Source organism: Mesoplodon mirus (genome assembly GCF_964341445.2).
Source record: "Mesoplodon mirus genome assembly, chromosome: 9".
In the NCBI taxonomy this organism is placed as follows: domain Eukaryota; kingdom Metazoa; phylum Chordata; class Mammalia; order Artiodactyla; family Ziphiidae; genus Mesoplodon; species Mesoplodon mirus.
In genome coordinates, this window is record NC_138985.1 from 43,595,276 (window position 1) to 43,615,951 (window position 20,676).

Genomic DNA, 20,676 nt, shown 5'->3' on the forward strand with positions numbered 1-20,676 from the left:
AGTCAAGAATAATACTTTGGAGAGTGTTCTGTGACATGATATAGGTACAATGTTGTGGGAGAGGTTGAAATAGTCTCAAGCCATATACTTAATATTTACCTGTTTTTACATAATCTCTAACTTCAATGGTTCATTCTACTCCTCAGTTTGGGCAGAGGTTTCATGAGTATGCTTACTTTATGAAAATTCATTAAGCTGCACATATATGACTGGTGAATTTTTAAGTATATGTATTAAACTTAAAAAAATAGTTTACCTAAAATAGAAAAATAAAAGAGATGCATATACATTCTCCTAACTCTAAAATCAGCCAAGGCCATAAACCATGCATAATTTGAAATGAATTAAGAAGAGAATGCAGGCCCCTTCTCTATGTCAGCTAAGGGAGTGTTTCTTAGCCTTTTCTCCCTGCAATCATGACAAACATTTACCTTTGTTTTATTTTATCGTTTTCCCAAAATTTGCTTAATTATCTGTAAGAATAAGAGAAGGGGCATGAAGAAGGGAAGGAAGGGAAGAGTTTTAATAAATTTGGGAGAGTTAGGTATTTGCTTTACTCGCTGGATACTTTTTTATCTACTTTTCTCTCCTTCCTTAACACTCTTAATCCCATGCTCCAGCCCCCTTAGCAGTTATTGCTCAGGTTATTCCTGGTCATTTGTTTTTTTCCGCTTTGATTCTGAATACAAGATAATAGTACAGCTCTTCTTCAACTTATGATGGGCCTACATCCAGATAAACCCATCATAAATTGAAAATATTGGAAGTCAAAGTGTGTTCAATACACCTAACCTACTGAACATCATAGTTTAGCCTAGCCTACCTTAAACATCCTCAGAATACTTACCTTAGCCTACAGTTGAGTAAAATCATCTAACATGAAGCTCACTTTATAATTAAGTATTGGATATCTCATGTAATTTATTGAATACTGTACTGAAAGTGAAAAACAGAATGGCTGTATGAGTACGGAGTGGTTTTAAGTGTATGGGTTGTATACCCTCGCCATAGCATGGCTGACTTGGGGCTGTGGCTTGCATCCACTGCCCAGCATTGCAAGAGCCATATCATACTGTGTATCACTAGCCAGAGAAAAGATCAAAATTCAAAATTTGAAGTACAGTTCCTACTGAATGTGTATTGCTTTTGCACCATAGTAGTCAAAAAAATCATTTAAGTTGAACCACGGTAAATCAGGGACCATCTGTATACACAGAATGTTTAATGTTTAACTGGGATGGCCAACAAAGATAAAGCAGGTAATAAACTAAGCAAAACTGTCATTTTGTAATCATTTCCTGAAACATCTTGATCAAAATTTGTTGAGGGCTTATCAAACTCTTTCCAAAAGCCTCCATGTAGGTCACTGAATAATTATAAAACATCTATAGGCCTGGAACCCAAAAGAATCAAGTTTGAATTTAATGTCCTTTAATCCTCAGTTGGGTTTTTAAAAAATGTTTCTCTCTTCTTTCAAATCTAGAAATGAAAATAATAGTTCCTTCCAGTGAAATGAACTGTTTTAAACCATATAGTACTTTACAAGTTTACTGCATTTACTATTTATATTTGCTGTGGAACCAAATATCCACAAAAACCTTTTTTAAAATAATGTGGATGTTTCAAAATAAGCAGAGAAAACAATTTCACTTATTTCTGTTCTATAATTAATTATATTTATGAACAAAAAGTAGATTCAATCATGATAACTTAGATTTTAACATTTTTCTCTGATTATGTCACCATGATTAGAACCTTGTAAGATAAACAAATTATTGTGGTACAAACAGAAATGTTTATCTTGGGATTTTATGATAAAATTGAAGAGAAAGTATTTTTAAATAGTTGCTATATGCATGCCTATTAAACATTTTAATAAATTCTCTAATATTTTAATAGAGAATTTCAACCCAATTTCAACCCAATCCTGTGTATTGGTTCCTTTAATTTTTCTACAGTTTCTTTTGTGATGTGATTGTTGAAAAATTCATTCCCTTAGATAAAATCATAAAGAATTTTAGTCCAAGAAAAGTGTCTCTTAGAGTCTCATGATAGCTTCTGACATTTATTTTATTAAATTTTAAATTTAAATTTCTACCATATTTCCCTTCATTAAATGTCCTAATGTATGTTTGATGTAGAACTAGATTCTCACTAGGTGAGGTATTTATTCCGCTTATGTATGCATTTAAAAGGAAAAAATAAGTCATGAGAAACATTCAACAACTGCAAATCAACTATAAAATTTATCCAAACGCTTAACAATGCATTAAGTTAAACAAGAGTTAGAAAGAATGTTACTGCTTGTCAAAACAAAAATTAATCCTCCCATTTACTTTTTCCTTAGCCACTGTTGAAATTCCAATTCTTTTTTTATTTTTCAGTCTTCTCTTTGACAGAAGTTTAGTAAAAACCAAATAGGTAATCATAATCAAAGATCTCATTCTCATTACATCTTTCAGGAACATTAATTTTGATTCTTTTCTGCCTGAGTTATCACAATGCAAATTGGAGAGCGAAGAGTAAACACAAGCAAGAGAAAAGAAAACTAATTAAAGGACAAACGAGCAAGGGGGAACCTAGACACAAATGGGTTAAAAAAAAAGAAGAAGAAGAAGAAGAAGAAAGCAAAAAGAAGACTACAAGATGGTATTGCTTTAATAGTATCTGGGAGTACTCACCGGAAGGCTACGAAAAAGAAAAGGAATTGTGCTTACCTGTTAGAAATAAGAGGTTTCTGGGAGCTGTCCAATGTACTAACTTAACCATCATAGTCACAACTTACCTTGTTAATAGGAATTGATGTCCTAGGTATTTCTCCCTTGAACCAAGGCATCTCTGTACTCATCTTTTTAGGCTATCTCTTTTAACACATCTTTAAAATGATTTTCTACTATGTTGTTCTGCCCCACCGTGTCTTCTTAAAAATCCCTACACAGAATAATTAAATAAATATAGCTACTGGCAAAAAAAAAAAAAAGAAGGAAAAGTAAACCCTTCTTTGTTAGATATATATATATATAATCTGAAATCAGTAAAATTTTATTTTCGCTATCCAAATTTTAAGTCTTTTTTCATCTCAAAAAAAAGATAACCAAAATCTCTCTTAAATAAAATGCAATATAGTTTCCGCTCTTAAATCCTGTAGGCTGGTAATGAGGAAAACAAACCAGATAGAAGTGTCAGGATTTTTCTTTGTTCACAAATACTGATCAGGAATTTAAAATTTGAAAGACTTCTCAACAGAGGGTGAGCTGATCAACCAATTGGTTTATCAAAGGGTGAATCCCAGTTTTGAAAAGAGACTGAAGTTGTTTTGTTTGGGGGGGAGAGTTTGCTTTGCCTCCCATGCTGGGATTATACAGTAAAGCACACTGGGTGGAAATATTCTGAGCTTCCCTTTTTCGTTTTATTGCCATCATAACTTTTTCCCTCTAAGTAAAATCATTTACCTGGGTGGGAGATAGGGTTAGGAAAGGAAAGTCAAGTACCTCAAATGTTAGACTGATTACAGCAAAACAGATTTTAGAAGTCCAGGTTGGTAAAGCGAAAAGAGAGCTGTTTACGACCCAGTGGAAAGAGAAAGCCGGTTCCAACAGCGACTCTGGGGAATGCGCTCTCGGCCCCCCTACCGTGCTTACTTAAGCTAATGGAAGATCTTGCCTTTCAGTAGCCGCTGCACTGGGATACCAGACAAACAGCTCCCCTCGACCCCTGGCAGACAGGGCCCCTCTTCAGGACATCATTAAAAGCACATGCAGTTGTTTCACACCCACTGGCAGCCTAGGGTGGCAAGATTCAGAACTCCTACTCTGAAGCCAAGGAGAAGCCAGAGCGGTGGAAAACATCCTTGCTTTGAAAATCCAAAGCTAAATTAAAGAGCTACATGAGATAAGGAGCCTGAAGAATATTAGTTGACTGCGGGGGTGTGGAGAGACACAAAAAGCACAGCAGGTAAGGGCTGGGAGTTGTTGCCAAGAAGGAACTGTCCCAGGTGGCACAGGAAAAAAGATCGCAGAATTGGAGGCCTGTCCCTTTGAGTCTTCCATGCGTGCTCAAGCTTGTCTTCTCCCATCAGTTTCGAGAGGAGCGACGTTGTCAGAGCCTTCCCTGTCGGTGAAACTAATCCTGTTATCAGCTTGGTTATAAATATTAATGTCCCCTGGTCCTTCGGTGATGGTGACCCATCAGATTCAGGGCTATTAGGAAGCCCATCACCAGCCTCGCCCCTCCCTTCGAGAAACCGATGAGACGCAGGGCCAAGCCGACGCGATGGCAGCCTATCCCGAGAGCTGCGTGGACGCCACCGTGCTGGACTTCGTCGCAGACCTGTCCCTAGCCTCCCCGGGGCACCCTCTTCTCTGCGACTTCGCAGCCGGGGTCCCCTATGGAGACCACCAGGACCTTGTGCTCCGAGAGGAAGGACCCAGGAGTCTGGCGCGTTTTGAGGACGATCCAGAAGAAGAGGAGGGTGAAGTAGAAGAGGGGGGAAACGAGGAGGAAGAGGAGCACGGGAGAGGCGCCTCCCTGCTGGGCCGCCCCAAGAGGAAAAGAGTGATCACGTACGCCCAGCGCCAAGCCGCCAACATCCGAGAGAGGAAGCGGATGTTCAACCTCAACGAGGCCTTCGACCAGCTGCGGAGGAAGGTACCCACTTTTGCTTACGAGAAGAGGCTGTCTCGGATCGAGACCCTACGCCTGGCCATCGTCTACATTTCCTTCATGACCGAGCTCTTGGAGAGCTTCGAGAAGGAAACCGGCTGAGCCAGTGTGGGATGAAAGTGTCTGCCCCCTCCTCGCCTGGGCGCGCGCGGGTTGGGGTGTTTCAGGACCCGGCAGTGGGTGTGGCTGAAAGGCCAGGAGGGACGCTCCAAGACAGAACGTCTGGCCTTCGGGAGCTTGGTTCTGGATTATAAAATTCCCACAGCCCTTGAGAAGCATGGAAGCCGTAGAGTTAATATATACGCGATCGCTCTCAGCGGAGTGTGGGGCAGGAGCGGGCGGGGCACGTTAGGACTGGTTAAGAAGGAGTTGGGGCAGTCGAGGCCCACGCCCCAAAGCAGCTTTTGTCAGGCGGGTGGGAATCTAATCCTTTCCGAAAAGGCAGACTTCGGGGGCTTCTATGGAGTCCCATATCTCCCTCCTTCTTACGTGTGTGTGTGTGTGTGTGTGTGTGTGTGTGTGTGTGTGTGTGTTTTAATGTAAATATAAAAGAGGCATTCCTACTTTTCTTTTCTTTTTTTTTTTTTTTTTTTAAGCCTCAAGAATCGGTGCTCAGCCATCCCAGGCAGGCACTCCGCTCCGGACGTGCTCTTAGGGAGGCCTTGGACCAGAAACCCGCGAGGAGTGCGGTACTGGGTCTTCTGAGAGGCCAAGGGGCTCCGGATCTCTCCTCCGGTCCTCTTAGGCTTGTCGACAGGCAGAATGAAGGAGATGAGAAAGGAAGGGGAGTCGAAGGGACGGGCGACCTCTAAAAAGGAACATTACCCCCCCGCTTCCTTCCCTCCCCCTCCCTTTCCCTCCCCTTAGGCTCAGAACAGCAACCCTGTTATGGACGCTTGAACCCAGAGGTGACTGCTCCGGCCCACGAGCTGGGGATGCACCTGGGTTTACAGGGTGTCTTGGGCGCCCCGAGCCTTACCGCCCGCGGGTGCTTTCCCCTGTCGCCTACAGGGGGGAAAAGGGCTGGGTCCTCCCAGGGGCAGCGACACCTGAGTGCGCACTTTCACATTTTTAGCTGAAGGTAGGGAAAGATAGTTTTTATTCTATTCGCATCTAGGGACAGGAGAGACAAAACGTCAGAGGAGGCGATGCATTCTTCCACTTTGCCAAAATGTGTGCGATGGAGATGAGGTTGAAGTAGGACCATGCTGAGGGGCTCCCTCGAGTTTGGACGGTCTGCCATTCCACAGTTCTTCCTTCTGGGCAACCTGCTAACACCTGAACTGGGGTTCTTCAGACAGGAGTAGGTAAGTGAGGAGAGGAAGCGGAATGAATAATGCCCATCTAACTGTAAAGTCCGTAATCCTAAAAATAAATCCTGTTATTCCAACACTTTATTTTGCTCTCACTTCTCACATCCTTGCGCGGAGGCACACAGACACACACAAGTCTCCCTATCACACTTTTAGAAATATAATTCATTTTATTAAGAAGTAATATATACTCATCCCAAAAAGTTTGGAAAATAAAAGTTTAAAAAAGAAATAAAATTTAAATCACTCCTCATTACCTCACAGTTAGCATTTTTATCTATTTCCTTCTAGTCTTTTTTATACAGAAATAAATTCAATGTGTTTAACAAATTTGGGATAGTTTTAGAATTTATCTTTTTCCACTCAGCCTTATAGAATGAGCACTTTTCCCTTGACTTTAAATATTATTCAACCGTAATTCTAATCATTGTATTTTATTGTTATATCCGTGTATCACAACCTAACTCCAATCCTTTACAAGTGGATAGCTAAGATATTTTTTAAAAAAAATAAACGATGATGCAAGAGCATTCTTATAAATGTCTTCTCTACCTTTGATAATTTCCTGATATTAGGTAACTAGAAGTGAAATTTCTGCATCAAGTGAACATTTAAGTGTGTGGCTACAAATGGCCAGATTGCCTTCCAAGCAGATCTGCCAGTTCACACTCCCTCCCACCAGAATTAACAGCGATTTTCTTGTCTCTCATACACCTTCATTTAAAACTTTTCCTAGTTCTCCTATCTATAGGAACTGAATTAACTCTGAAATGACTACCCTCGCAAAGATGATTTCTTATTTTGAGTATCTTTTCACCAGGATTGTTTCCACCTCTACCATAAGAACATCAGGATAAACAGGTAAAAGGAAAAAAGGTAACCAACTAAACCAAACAACAACAAAACCAGGGAGTGTCTTTTTTTTTTTTTTAATTCTCTAGCACCTTTACTAAAATAAACTGAAGTTTGGACAATGACCTCTGTATCAGTTTTATAAAATAAAATTACTCATTTTCTCCTCTTTTTCTAGACAACTTTTTGACTGCTCAGACTAGCATATGTGTATTTTTAAAGACACATTTAAAATTACTCATTTCAATGTGTCAAAGAAAAATAACTATTTCTCAACTCATCATCAAACAGTATTCTGCTCCCCAACTTCTTCTGTAGTGCAAGTGGCTTCAGTAATCCCTCATGTTTATCCAGTTATTTATTCATTCAATTAAAAAGGTGTGTTGACGTTTTACATATAGGGTGAATGGGTTCAAAATTGAAAGAGCTTATAGAAGCTCCCTTCCTCCTCCCACTTAAAGTTCTCCTGAGAATTAAACATCATTTTTTTAAATCTGCAAGTGATGAATAAGTTTTTCTAAAAAGATTCAACTTTAGGAATCATTAATATTTTGTTGAAAGAACCAATTTTGAAAATAAGAAATTTTTAAAAACTGCATAGACAAAGGACTTCAAAATCATCGGGTCCTGAAGAGTAAATACAACCATCCATCATCCTTAATGCTCTCCCTCATATTCTGAACCATTCTGTTATATTCTTAGTAATCTCATGATATCCTACAGTGAATACTTCTTATTCAGTATAGTAAATAATACCCAAAGAAGCTCTAAATAAAAAGGTTTTTCCCATTATTATTAGAATTATGTCCACGATTCTTAAAACTGTTACGGTTCTTAAATGCTTCATTCTTTGTCTTTTTATATGCTTAGAAGCTGCTCTAAAATGTAAAGTCTCTTAAGATTTCTTCTTAATCATTGTACTAACTGAGTAATTTGAAGCCAAATAAGGATCAGAAATACTGAGAAATGAGGACTTCCCTGGCAGTCCAGTGGTTAAAACTCCACACTCCCAGTGCAGGGGGCATGGGTTCGATCCCTGGTCGGGGAACTAAGATCCCGCATGCTGCACGGAGTGGCCAAAAAAAAAGAAAAAAAAAAAAGAAATACAGAAAAAAATGGATTGACTTATTCCTTATACCAAATCATCCGTAGAGATAAAGCAAAATTATCTGCATTTCGAACATGAATCCACACACCTCGATGTCTTGACACTCAACTTTTCTAAGCAACGTGATAATTTGTTTTCCCATGTTAGATCCATAAATTCAGTGCACTCTTTAATACAAGTGATTTTAGTATTTAACACATCCTCTGTTAAAATTGTCTTATTCTTTATTACCTCCTAAACCAACACTGATAGAAATATCAGCAGACATAGTTTTTTCAATACCTTCCAACAGTTAAAAAAAATCCTAAGGGTATCAATTACTTCTGGAAAATTGTAATAATTGGTTTCTGAAATCTTAAAGTAATTTGGACATTTGGAATGTAAATACCATTTTAGACATTGCTTGGAGGCGATTTATTTATACACTCTTTACTGACTGAAAACTGCCTTTTGGTCTCAAACTAAGTTCCGCATAACTATCAGGTTACTATTAGTATTCAGATATGTAAACCAAAAAAAAGATCTAAATGAAATCATATTTGAAAGATAATCAGGCTTTCCAAGGAAAGTAAAAATAATCAAAAGCCTTTGCCATCAACAGGCAGCCATTCAGGCTGATCATCTTTTACAGTTACCCAATGTGAAAACAGATTTTGGCAAAATTAGCACTGGAAACTGAACCAAATTTTATGCTATTATGCATAATTCCTGCATGAACATAAATTAAGACCCTGGGATTCGTGTTTATTATTGCATTTGTCAGCATTTCCATTATAAAAACACTATTGTGGAAGGTTTATAACAGCTTCAAAAATTTGAAATGAAACTTGATAAAGCACAGTTTAGCATAACTTTTTTTGTAATTATAAATCTTCAAAGAAAATTTCAAAGTTAATGAAGACACTTAGGTATACTTCACGTGTGAGGTTCCCAAATGTAGTGCAACTTTAAAAACCAAAAGATTCTATTTAATACAAAATATAAATTAGATTATTTTTATTTCGATTTATTTTTATCAAAAATAGCTGGCAGATTAATATTGAACTTTAAGTACTAACTCTACTTATTGGGTGATATTACTTGATTAAATTATAGTTTAAATGTGTTAGAAAAGTGTTGGTATATATCTATATCTTGGCCCAAGTTCAGTCAAAGGTTCCTGAACTTTCCCAACATTTTGGGTGAAGTTAGTCCCAGTTTCTGGTCAGTGCCCTCTCTTCCTGTGAATGCCTGACTAAAAAAGTTTACAAAACAAGAGTCAGCAGTTCTGACCATTTTGTTTTGACTTTGGGGTTTCTTTGAATCCAAAGCTCAAAACCAAACCTGGCGAAGGAAGAGAAGGAAAGGAAAGAAGCAATGCAAACTGACAGGAATAAAATACCAGAAAGATGGAAAAACTTCTTCAAGTGTCGATAAACCAAAGCCTATAAATTTCCACAACTTTCTCTGTGATACCAAATTTTAGTTCTGTGCCGAAAACACATTCCGTAAAGAAGTGTAAGGAAATGCAAAGAATAGTATGAATGTATTTTTAAACATTCTTTACAGCTAATACTTGGTAGAATTCCACTCAGTTTTGCAGAAGGCAAAGAACTTTTAATATTCAGTGAAGTCAAGAGTTTGACAAATATGCTGGGAATTATCATAATAAAATGTCATAATTATCATAATAAAATGTTTACTTAGCACATTATTGTTTTCAAAGCACCCTTCACATACTTTCTTTCATTTGATCCTCTGAATGGATTTCAACAAGATCTAGAGTCTCTCAAGTAAATTGAGTCATCAATTTACCATTTAAAAAATTCATTCACCTATGGAAATCAGCATGATACTGAGATTCCTATAAAGGACCAATGGTCACATGTAAACAACACATTTCTTTGAAAGATATTGCCTTCAAGATCAAAAGCACCTTAACACACTCTGTGGATGATAAATTATACAAAAGGCTGGTACAGTCTGGCTCCCTCAAAGGCCAAATTTTACAACCTTCTATTTAAGGCTCTGTGAAGGAGATTTCTACCTGCAGCCAGCAAATGTAGATGATCTCAAAGCAGCTGTTATGGACAGCTTTTTATGATTTCCAGTCTTCAAAAAGGAGGAAAATATCTATGAGAATATGGAAATAGAGCAAACAGTTGGTGAACAATAGAAGACAACAATGTCATGTAAACATATTTGAATGAATGAATGATGAATGTGATTACACAATTATTTTACTGCAGATAATTTTGTAACTTCTTCAAAACTTCACAGGCTGTATTTGTTACTGGTCAGATCTTAAACTGATTGACTGTATTTAGTCCTAGAGTTTAGTAAAATGTTGGCTACATTTAATCCCATAGTTTAGTGAAATGTTGGAGAAACTAGAAATGGTCTAAAGGAGAACAGGAGAATAATTGGATTATTAGGTCTGGATGAAGTAATAATATCTATAATAATTAGTAATGTCTATAATTATCTACTGTATTGCTTACTTACATGACAGCACATGTTGATAACTATTAAAGTTCTCACAATAATTTTAGGCTATAGACATTATTATTACTCTGTTAGTAATGAAAACACTGTGGAATAAAGAAGTTAAATAACTTTCCCAAAGTTAATCAGCTAATAAATAGTGAAGCCACGATTTACACACAGTCAAGGATTTCAGAGACCAAACTCTCAGGGTCTGAGTTTATTTGTGAACTATTATATGATGGTTGTATTTAAGTAGAAATAGTGTGGTAAAAATGAGTAAATGTTCTTCATCTTTACTGATGATCAGAAATGTAGGCATGGGCATATCATGCGGAGGGATTTAGTCGCTGCAGTGGAATGGGGAAGGTGGACTACTGGTGGAATTTTTTTTTTTTACCAGATATTCATTTTTAATTAATTAATTATTTATTTATTTTTGTCTGTGTTGGGTCTCCGTTTCTGTGTGAGGGCTTTCTCCAGTTGTGGCAAGTGGGGGCCACTCTTCATCACGGTGCGCGGGCCTCTCACTATCGCGGCCTCTCTTGTTGCGGAGCACAGGCTCCAGACGCGCAGGCTCAGTAGTTGTGGCTCACGGGCCTAGTTGCTCCGCGGCATGTGGGATCTTCCCAAACCAGGGCTCGAACCCGTGTCCCCTGCATTGGCAGGCAGATTCTTAACCACTGCTCCACCATGGAAGCCCAGGTGGAATTTTTTGAAGTCTCTGAACTAATCTTCTATGGATATTTTAAAGCCACGACTTTCCTCAGGTGGCTTCAGTGCAATCCTGCCAGAAGAGAAGAGAAAAAACTCTTTTGATGAACATAAGCACAAGCTTTGTAATGTGACAGAGGTGGGTTTGAATCACAAGTACATAGCATAATGCTGTGAAAGCCAGTACAACTTACTTAACCTTGTTGACCCTCGGTTTCTTCATCTTTAAAGTAAAGATAATAACATTCGTCTCATAGGGCTTTTATGAGAGTTGACTGAAATATGTATACAGACTAAATGGTGCAGAGTAAGCACTCAGTAAATGGTAACTACTATTAAAATACACGTCATCATCACTATAATTATTATTATATCCCTTCCAATTCTATGGCAATGAAAACTCAAAGAATAAGACATTAACTTCACCACCAATGGTAATACATGAAAGCATAAAATATATAAAGAGCAGCGCTCATTATATAATGCTTTAAAATAAGATGAAAAAAATGAAATGAATTTTTTTATCATCCCAAATTTCTTATTCCCGGAATATTTGTGTCAGCATTTAGTCCTAGTCTATGCATCCTTCTAAGTGGAGCAGTAAACCCCCAATATACCCCCAAAACTTCCAAATTTAATCTGCTCCTGTAATAGAACACATATTAAAAAGGAAGTGACTTTAAATCTGAAAAAAATGAACTAAGTTCATTCAAAGGAGTTCTATTTTGTCAGCAGCCCAGACATTATATTAAATATATGCTTTCCAAATCAGTGTGGATTTATTCAAATCAGCTGATTCCTGATGGAATAGTTCTGTATCTTAATTGCAATGGTGGTTACACTAATACACATGTGATAGAATGACATAGAACTGTATAATTTCATACCAATGTCAATTTCCTGGTTTTGGTATTTTACTGTAGTTATATACGATCTAACTAATGGAGGAAACTGAGTGAAGGGTACACAGAACCTCTGTGCACCATCTTTGTAATGGCCTGTGAGTCTATAAGTACATATTTCAAAATAAAAAGTGAAAAAATGGATAATTATTTTGACATTACTTTGAACCTATAAAGCACCTTATAAATGTAAATTATCATTAATTTCAGGGAGACATTCACATACACTTGATTCACATCATGTTCTACAATTTTTCTTTAAGTATTCCATAAAGTGAAACCAAGTTTGTGCATGGTACTGTGTGGGTCCTGGAATAAAAATCAGTACTGTACCCGTAAAGGTCATAGTCAAGAACTGAGTATCTGATTCTATGTCCCTTGGTCCATGTTGACATTCTTGGCCAGATTACATTCTCAGGTATGGATTTATAGTAGTGAGGAGCTTCACATCCTAATTGTGCTACTTACTTAGATAACTCACTTAAAATTCCTGGGCTTTAATACTTTGATTTGTAAAGTGGAAATAATTAACACAGAGTTATTAAAAGTATCATAAGAGATCATGTAAAGTGCTTAGTACAGTGCCTCATGCAAAATAAATATTTAGCCAATATTGTAATTGTTGTTTATGCCCTTTCAATGTTGAATGTGTATGCAGAGCAAAATGACAATTCAGCCTTTTAAGAAGGACTCATGAGAACACATATAAAAGCAATATTAAATAGTTGTCCTGTCTCTCCTAAATGAATCAAAGTCTTTTAGACTTAGTCTTTTAGCCTGGCATTTTGTGCCCAATTTAAGTTGTTGCCCTAATAAAGTATTTTTGTTTTGTTTTAAAAACATAAAAATTTAAGGGTAAGGCTTCTGGTCCATGACATACATAATTATAATCTTTGGTCTGCCAGGAAGGTCACTGTAAATCCTACATTCCTAAAATAATCTCTGAATTTTGCATAAAAAGCTTTCATATGAAAAAGCGATAGCTCAATTGGTAAATCCTCTAGTAATTTTTTTTCTGAGCAAATTCATCTTGAAAGCTGCTGTATTTGTGAAAGTAATTTAGAAGTAGGACTGCCTCACATACTAAGCATTTATTCATGCCTGATGATGGCTGATGTGAAATCCAAAAACCTGGGACTCACTCAGCCTAGTCAACCGGAATGAGATAGCATGGCCATGCTTTGTGTTAGGTTTTCTGAGGGACATAGGAGTCCTTGTGCACCCAGGAAGGTTAAGTGGCTGCCACCTGCAACAGAGAGGAATCAGGAAGAAAAGAGAAAAGACTCCTCTTTGGAGCAGCAGAGGGGGACGTTGGGTTCCAAAATGCATCCTTGGACATTCTGTGTTACTTCTGCCATTTACAGTCTTTGAAAATTTAGCACCTGGACTTATCTTCTTTATTCGCACGGGTTCCTTTTCACTCTGACACTAGATTTACTTGCAATTTAAACATCAGTTTTTGAAAAGATAAAGTTGGCCTTAACTTGCACATAATTTCTCAACATTTAAAAATAGGTAACTTTTTTCATATCTACTATTTTATATGAAAAATTTGCCTCCTTGCATAGAAAGTTAAAAGTATAATTATTAAATATCTTGTTCCTTTTAAATGCTTTGATTCAACTTCAAGAGTCTTATTTGAAGGGCCCTCTGAACTTTACTAAAACTTTTCTGACTTGGGAGACATACCCAGTTTCAAATATTCTCACCATGGGTTCATATTTTTGACCAGAAAAAATGTGGTGACTGTAGTTAACAAGCATTTGACAAGTAGTGGTTTTGTTAATTGTAGATCTTATTGAACATGCCACACCATTTCTTTCATCACTGTTCATTTGCCTAATCTCACTGAAGCCCATTAAAATCAGAGCAGATGAGCTCAGTTAAAATATATATATTGGGGGCCACTTTGTTTCAAGATGACACGACTACAAATTAAACTTTAGTGTACTATATTTCATCAAATTCAATCAACTACTTCTAAAGTTAACATGAAGCAGGCTGAAAAATGCCCAGAACTCAAAGCATTACACAACAAAACGCAACAAAAATCTTCACAAATTACATCCACATGAAAATATACACCATACTTCAGGGACCTTACCCCGGACAGCCTCAAAGTTTCTACTTCTGTACCTATAACCCCTCTCTCCATTGTATGATTCACATACGTACGAACATGCATACATACAAAATTACTTCCATCAGAATACCTTCACGTGTATATTAGAATGGATGGTACATAAGTAAAAATTTTTTGCTCCCAGATCAAACCTCTAAAAGGTTTTATTTTTCTTTCTTTTCCTCCATATGCTGGTAGCTTTGCTCTTTTTTTACTAACTGGCATCTCTTTCTTGAATACTTCATATGTTATAATATTAATGATTGTTTAATGTTTCCATCACTTGTCACTAAGACAGGTATTTAAGTGAGTATCAATGTCTTTGCATATATTGAAAACAAGCCCAAGAATTACTCCAGGTTTTGACTGAGCATTGGCCCCACATAAGAATATCAGGCCTGAATATAATTACCAAGACCAGCTACCAGCCAATTGTAGAAAACAAAGTGTCTGGAATTGCCATTCAGGAAACCTACTGAACATTCATTGATTAGATGAGGGTCATTGACTCAATGAGAAAAACAGAATTTTCCCTGGAAGCAGAGCTACTTCATCTTGGAGTGATTCAAGAGTATCTGAAGTTCAGGTAATTTACCATATCAAGAAAGGAGTTAGAAAGGATTCAAGAATGCTCTCTGAAACTTGGCTCTGGTTAGGAAGATCTAAGCCATATTTTACAACATTAGGACATTTTGTGGATTCTTATGGCTTGCTTACAGAAATTTCATTGGTAGGAATTTAGCCTAAGGAAATAATCAAAATTATGTACAAAGATTAGACTACCAAGTATGCATCTCAGTATTGTTTTTGATATCAAAATATAGAAAACAGCCTAGATGTCTAAAAATGTGAGTACTTATTTTAAATTGTTGCAGTCATTGAAAGGATGATGTACAAAATAGTTTGTGCCATGGAAAGATTATTAACATAAATAAGTAAAACATTATTTTATAAAGAAAGCAATATGCGAGTCATGATTTCATTTCTGTTTCATATGGGAATGTGTGTAAATATATAAGTTGTATATAGGTATACTTTTATCTATAAATATAAATGTTCTTTTTATACATGCTATAAAAGAACTGGTCATTTTTGTACTTGTTTGTATTTTTCCAGTTTTCTATCATCCTTTTGTAGACAGAAAACAGAAAAACAACAAAATTATTTTAAAACAAGTATGAATACATAAAACTAAAAAGCTTCTGTACAGCAAAAGAAACAATCAACAAAATGAAAAGGCAATCCATGGAATGGGAGAAAATATTTGCAAACTATCTGTCTGAAAAGGGTTAACATCCAAAATATATAAGGAACTCATACAACTCATTAGCAAAAACACAAATAATCCAATTTAAAAATGGGCAAAAGACCTGAATAGATATTTTTCCAAGAAGACACACGGATGGCCAACAGGTACATGAAAAGGTGCTTAACATCACTAATCATCAGAGAAATGCAAATCAAAACTATAATGAGTTATCACCTCCCACCTGTTAAATGGCAAGTGTTGGCAAGGATGTGGAGAAAAGGGAACCCTCATGCACTATTGGTAGAAATGTAAATTGGTGTGACCACTATGGAAGACAGTATGAAGTTTCCTCCAAAAAATCAAAATCAAACTACAATATGATCCAGTAATCCCACTTCTGGGTATATATCTGAAGGAAACGAAATCATTATCTGGAACGGATATTTGCATCCCCCATGTTCGTTGCAGCATTATTCACAATAGCCAAGACATGGAAACAAACAAATTTCCATCAACAGATGAATGGTTGAAGAAGGTGTGAATGGAATGTTATTCAGCCATAAAAAAGAAGGAAATCCTACCTTTTGCAACAAGATGGATGGACTTTGAGGGCATCATGCTAAGTGAAATAAGTCAGACAGAGAAAGGCAAATGTATGTTCTCACTTATACGTGGAATTTTTAAAAAGCCAATCTCATAGAAATAGGGTGGAATGGTGGTTGCCAGGGTTTGTGGGGTGGAGGAAATGGGGGAATGTTGGTCAAAGGGTACAAATTTCCATTTATAAGATGAGTAAGTTCTGAGGATCGAATATGTAGCATGGTGACTATAGTTTAAAATACTGTATTATATATTAGAAACGTTGCTAAGAGAGTAAATCTTAACGGTTATCACCACAAAGAATGAAAAAAGAGAAAAATAATAAAATTATCTTGAATTAAAAATAGCCACACAACAATACAATTTGTAAGTTTTACTCTTAGTTGAAGGGCAGGATGCTGTTACTTATGTAAGAACGCTTGCCTTTCTAACCTTAAAACATTTAGACTAGGTATTTTACATGCTTAGGAGTGATATTCTGTAATACTTTTCTTCAGATACTAGAGAACAAAACATTACTAGCATATTAGAGGTCCCCTCTCATGATTCCTTCCAGTATTGCCCTTCTCTTCCTACAGGAATACCCAGATCCTGATTTCAAACAACCTCAATTTGCTTCCCCATTTTTGTTTTCTTTTATATAAATGAAATCATTGGGTTTGGAGAAATGATTTTCATTTATAAGTCTTTCTTCAATAAAACAAGTATTCCCAGAGTTGCCCCAAAAGAGAAGTTGAAGTTAATTAAATACAAAGTTAAAAGTTAAAAGTACTTAGCAAATATGACTTTAATTTCATTGACACTGAAATGGGAAATTCATTTAAAATGCTGAGGTGTTCCTTTTTTTAAACAGTTGAATTCACCTGTAATTACACACACACACACACAAAGAGACACATCCAACTAAAATAGCTACGGTAAACTATATTAATGATAAGACATTATTGATTAGTCAGGAATACACTTCAAATATGAAATTGCTGGCTTTTAAACAATTAGCATCATAGCTTTGCTCCTATTTAGCCCATGGGAACACAATGTGTGTACGTTTGTATGCATGAATGTGCATGTGATTGTGTGAGTAAAGGAATATGGAGATTGTGTAATATTTAATATTTACTTTATTTTTTTAAAGTGTACATTATCGGGGCTTCCCTGGTGGTGCAGTGGTTGAGAGTCCGCCTGCCGATGCAGGGGACACGGGTTCGTGCCCCGGTCCGGGAAGATCCTACATGCAGCAGAGCGGCTGGGCCCGTGAGCCATGGCCGCTGAGCCTGCGCGTCCGGAGCCTGTGCTCTGCAACGGGAGAGGCCACAACAGTGAGAGGCCCACATACCGAAAAAAAAAAAAAGTGTACATTATAACCTGATAAATGTGATCCATAAAAGCTTTATATGATTATATTTGCATGTTCATACACATATTCATTTTCACATACTTTTAATCCTCATTGTTTGAAATCTCTACCATACATCTAAAGAAAAAAATTATACTTCTAACATAAATAATTTCAAAATATTTAAAACCTGCACTGCTTTTAATAACTTTTATTGTTTTTAACATGTGACATTTTATCCCCATTAGCAATAACAGATGTCTAATGCATTAAAAAGGAAAATCCTGCACGCATGTTGAAATAGAGGACTTTACTGAAAGGAAGGCATGTGCTTTGATTTATATTAGTCAAAATTTAGATACTGTACTTGGTGCTATTTCAGGAAATGAAAAGGTGAGGTAACAGTTATATACCAGTAAACCAGAGAAAAAGTCTCCATAGAAACCAAAACAGTTTTGGTGGGAGCCACTTAAGCTAAATTAATACCTAGAATATGACCGTATTAGCCCCTAGAGAGCTAATTCGAACAAAACAAAACCCTAAACGTTGATTCATGCATGTTACATAGTATTTACAATTTTTCTTTGTTCTCATTTAATTGTCAAAAATTAATCAGTCATCGAGACTGAAAATCTGGGTGAATTCTAAAGAGAAAAGACCACCCAAAACAACAGTGTTTACTTACTCTTTTCCAACTCCATTATCTTCATTACTAGTCAAAAGGAACACAAAGAGCAAATTGAAAAATAATGAGTAATCCAATTTGATTTGTTTGGCTGGTTCTTGGCCTCACCTTTCATAGGCACCTTCTTTCCTGTGGACTGTTCAGCTGAGTTATTGAACGCACTCCCAGGGCTAAGTGAGGAACCGCACACAAAGCCAGCTGAGACAGGAGTGAGTTAATTGAACAACTACTATGCACTAGCTGTTTACATAAGCTATGTCATCCAATCCTTAGAAAATACTACAATGAATATTTATATATCCACTTTACGAATAAAGAAACAATTTAGTTAAAAATATCTTGTCCAAGCTTACACTTAACAATGGAGCCAAATATTGACCCAGTTGCCTCCTTCTCTAGAGGTAACAGTGACAAATGTTGCTATAATGTAGCTCCATGCCCATGTCACTTAGTGGGAGGCTTGCATATTCTCCTTGCAAAGGCAGCCCAGCATTGTTTGGGTAGGCAGCTCAGTAAGGCACTTTTTAAAGCATAAACTGAAGGGCTCCTTTAAGAGTTTCTGTTAGTTCCTATGGTTTCAATTTATACCATCTTTAAAATAAAATAGCTGTTGCTACTGGGATGATTTCTATTTCATGCCATCTGTATATGTTCCTCTAGTGTCATTTTCTGTGTTATTATTGCTTTATGTTCATAGTGTGTGAAAGAAATAATTCCTTGCATCTGAATTGGGCTATTTTTCTAAATGCTTCAGAAATACACATGTGTGTGTGCCTGTGTGTGTGTGTGTGTGAGTGTGTGACATACATATATAGCTTCCTACTGCCTGATACTATAATGAAAAGGCTACCACCTCAAGACTGCATAATCTTTGGTATTTCCTTCAGGTGCTGCATTTCATTAGAGTCTCTGTTTCATAATTAATCATAATGTATTCTGTCAGCTAAAGACCCTATATATGATATTTATCATATTTATGGTGCTTGGAGTGGCAAAAAAAAGTGGGAAGGCAAGAAAAATATATGACTATTAGATAAATCTATCCTGTGTTTTGGCCAGGTCCATCCCACTAGTCAAATTGGATATAACTATCCTTGTGCTACTGGTTAGAATTGCTTTCAGGGTTTTTTCTCCTTTTATTCACTTCATTTTCCTGCTCTTTGACAAAATTAGAATTAAATTGAGATGAACTTCTAAATGTGAAACTTTAACATTAAAGCAGGGCCTCCCTGGTGGCGCAGTGGTTGAGAGTCCGCCTGCCGATGCAGGGGATACGGGTTCGTGCCCCGGTCTGGGAGGATCCCATATGCCGCGGAGCGGCTGGGCCCGTGAGCCATGGCCGCTGGGCCTGCGCGTCCGGAGCCTGTGCTCCGCAATGGGAGAGGCCACAACAGTGAGAGGCCCGCGTACCGCAAAAAAAAAAAAAAAAAAAAAAAACAAAAAAAAACATTAAAGCAGAGAAAAATTGTTTCTAAAGATGTTTATTTCATCATCTCAACAAAAGACAAAACACAACTTCTGGATTGAAAACTAAGGCTGGTTCTTGTCTACATGCAATGCTAGTATAAAAAATAATTTGCTAAAGTTATAATGTCACAGCCACGGAACCCAAAACAACATCAAAAGCAGCATCGAGGTCAGAGATTCTGAGTCTGAGCTTCAAAAGGACAGTGTAGACAAACTCCGAGGAAACATCTTTTAAGAGGAAAGAGTACTACTCACACTAACCTTAAGTATGAATCTGAGGGTAGCTGGAAACTTTTCATGGATGCTTACCATAAATTTATTACCAAACGGATCAAGTGACAAAAATGAACACAATTCTCAGATTTATGGCATTTAATTCAGAAATAGAGGTTCTCTAGAAATAAAATTCCAACCATTGGGAGAATTTCCAAGTCAGAAGATATGATTTATAACATTTTCTTCATCAGCTTAAAGTATAATGCCATTATTATGTCTCTAATTTTGCGGATGTTCTTTAGAGTACGCTTCACTCTTTCATAAATCTAATGTTTTTCCTTCATACTCTGATTTTATACGATTTAGTTATAGTTGCTTTTTAATGCTCCTATATCATTAGTAATTGGCTTTCAATGTATTGTACTGTACTACAGTTGTACTAGTTGCTCATTTATCATTCATGTTGCAAGGATAAGTGGCTTCATATAACAAAATAATAATAATAATCTAAAATCATTACAGATCTCTCCTGCTTCCCTTCTCCTCTCTTTCTTTCCCCCCACACAGTCTTTTTTTCCTTTTGTGCTGTTACTGTCTGTTGGATTTACTGACTGTATTTTATATGCTAGCATATAAAATAAAAGTTTATTTTCTTTTTAAGATTCTTCTGTAAAAATGCATGCAAATTATATGCTTTCTACAGAAATTATAGAGAAAGAAAACATGAATATATATTTTATTACAATTTAGTGAAGTTACTGGGCTGCATAAATATCTCCTTTGGGAGAAAGGGGTTGACAAAGTGATCAAGAAGGTGAACAGTTTCCTGACTCCCCTTCCCCAAGTCAAATGTTCATGGTCATTCTTATGTGTAGCCCTAAACTAAACAAGCACATAAATGGCATAGTGAGGAGAGGGTGAAAAGTAGTGATAATGTAGGCTCAGTTTACATTTAAATTGGGTTGGATCCAATTGAGTTTTCTTTCT

General features: G+C 36.7%; 1 protein-coding gene across 1 annotated transcript; it reads left to right on the top strand.

The window, feature by feature from the left end:
• Positions 1-4,272: 4,272 nt before the first annotated feature.
• On the top strand, positions 4,273-4,764 carry FERD3L (Fer3 like bHLH transcription factor; the record flags this gene model as incomplete). The annotated part of the gene is made up of 1 exon (XM_082632390.1): positions 4,273-4,764. The coding sequence occupies one exon, from the start codon at positions 4,273-4,275 to the stop codon at positions 4,762-4,764; it is 492 nt and encodes a 163-aa protein (XP_082488516.1).
• Positions 4,765-20,676: the final 15,912 nt, after the last annotated feature.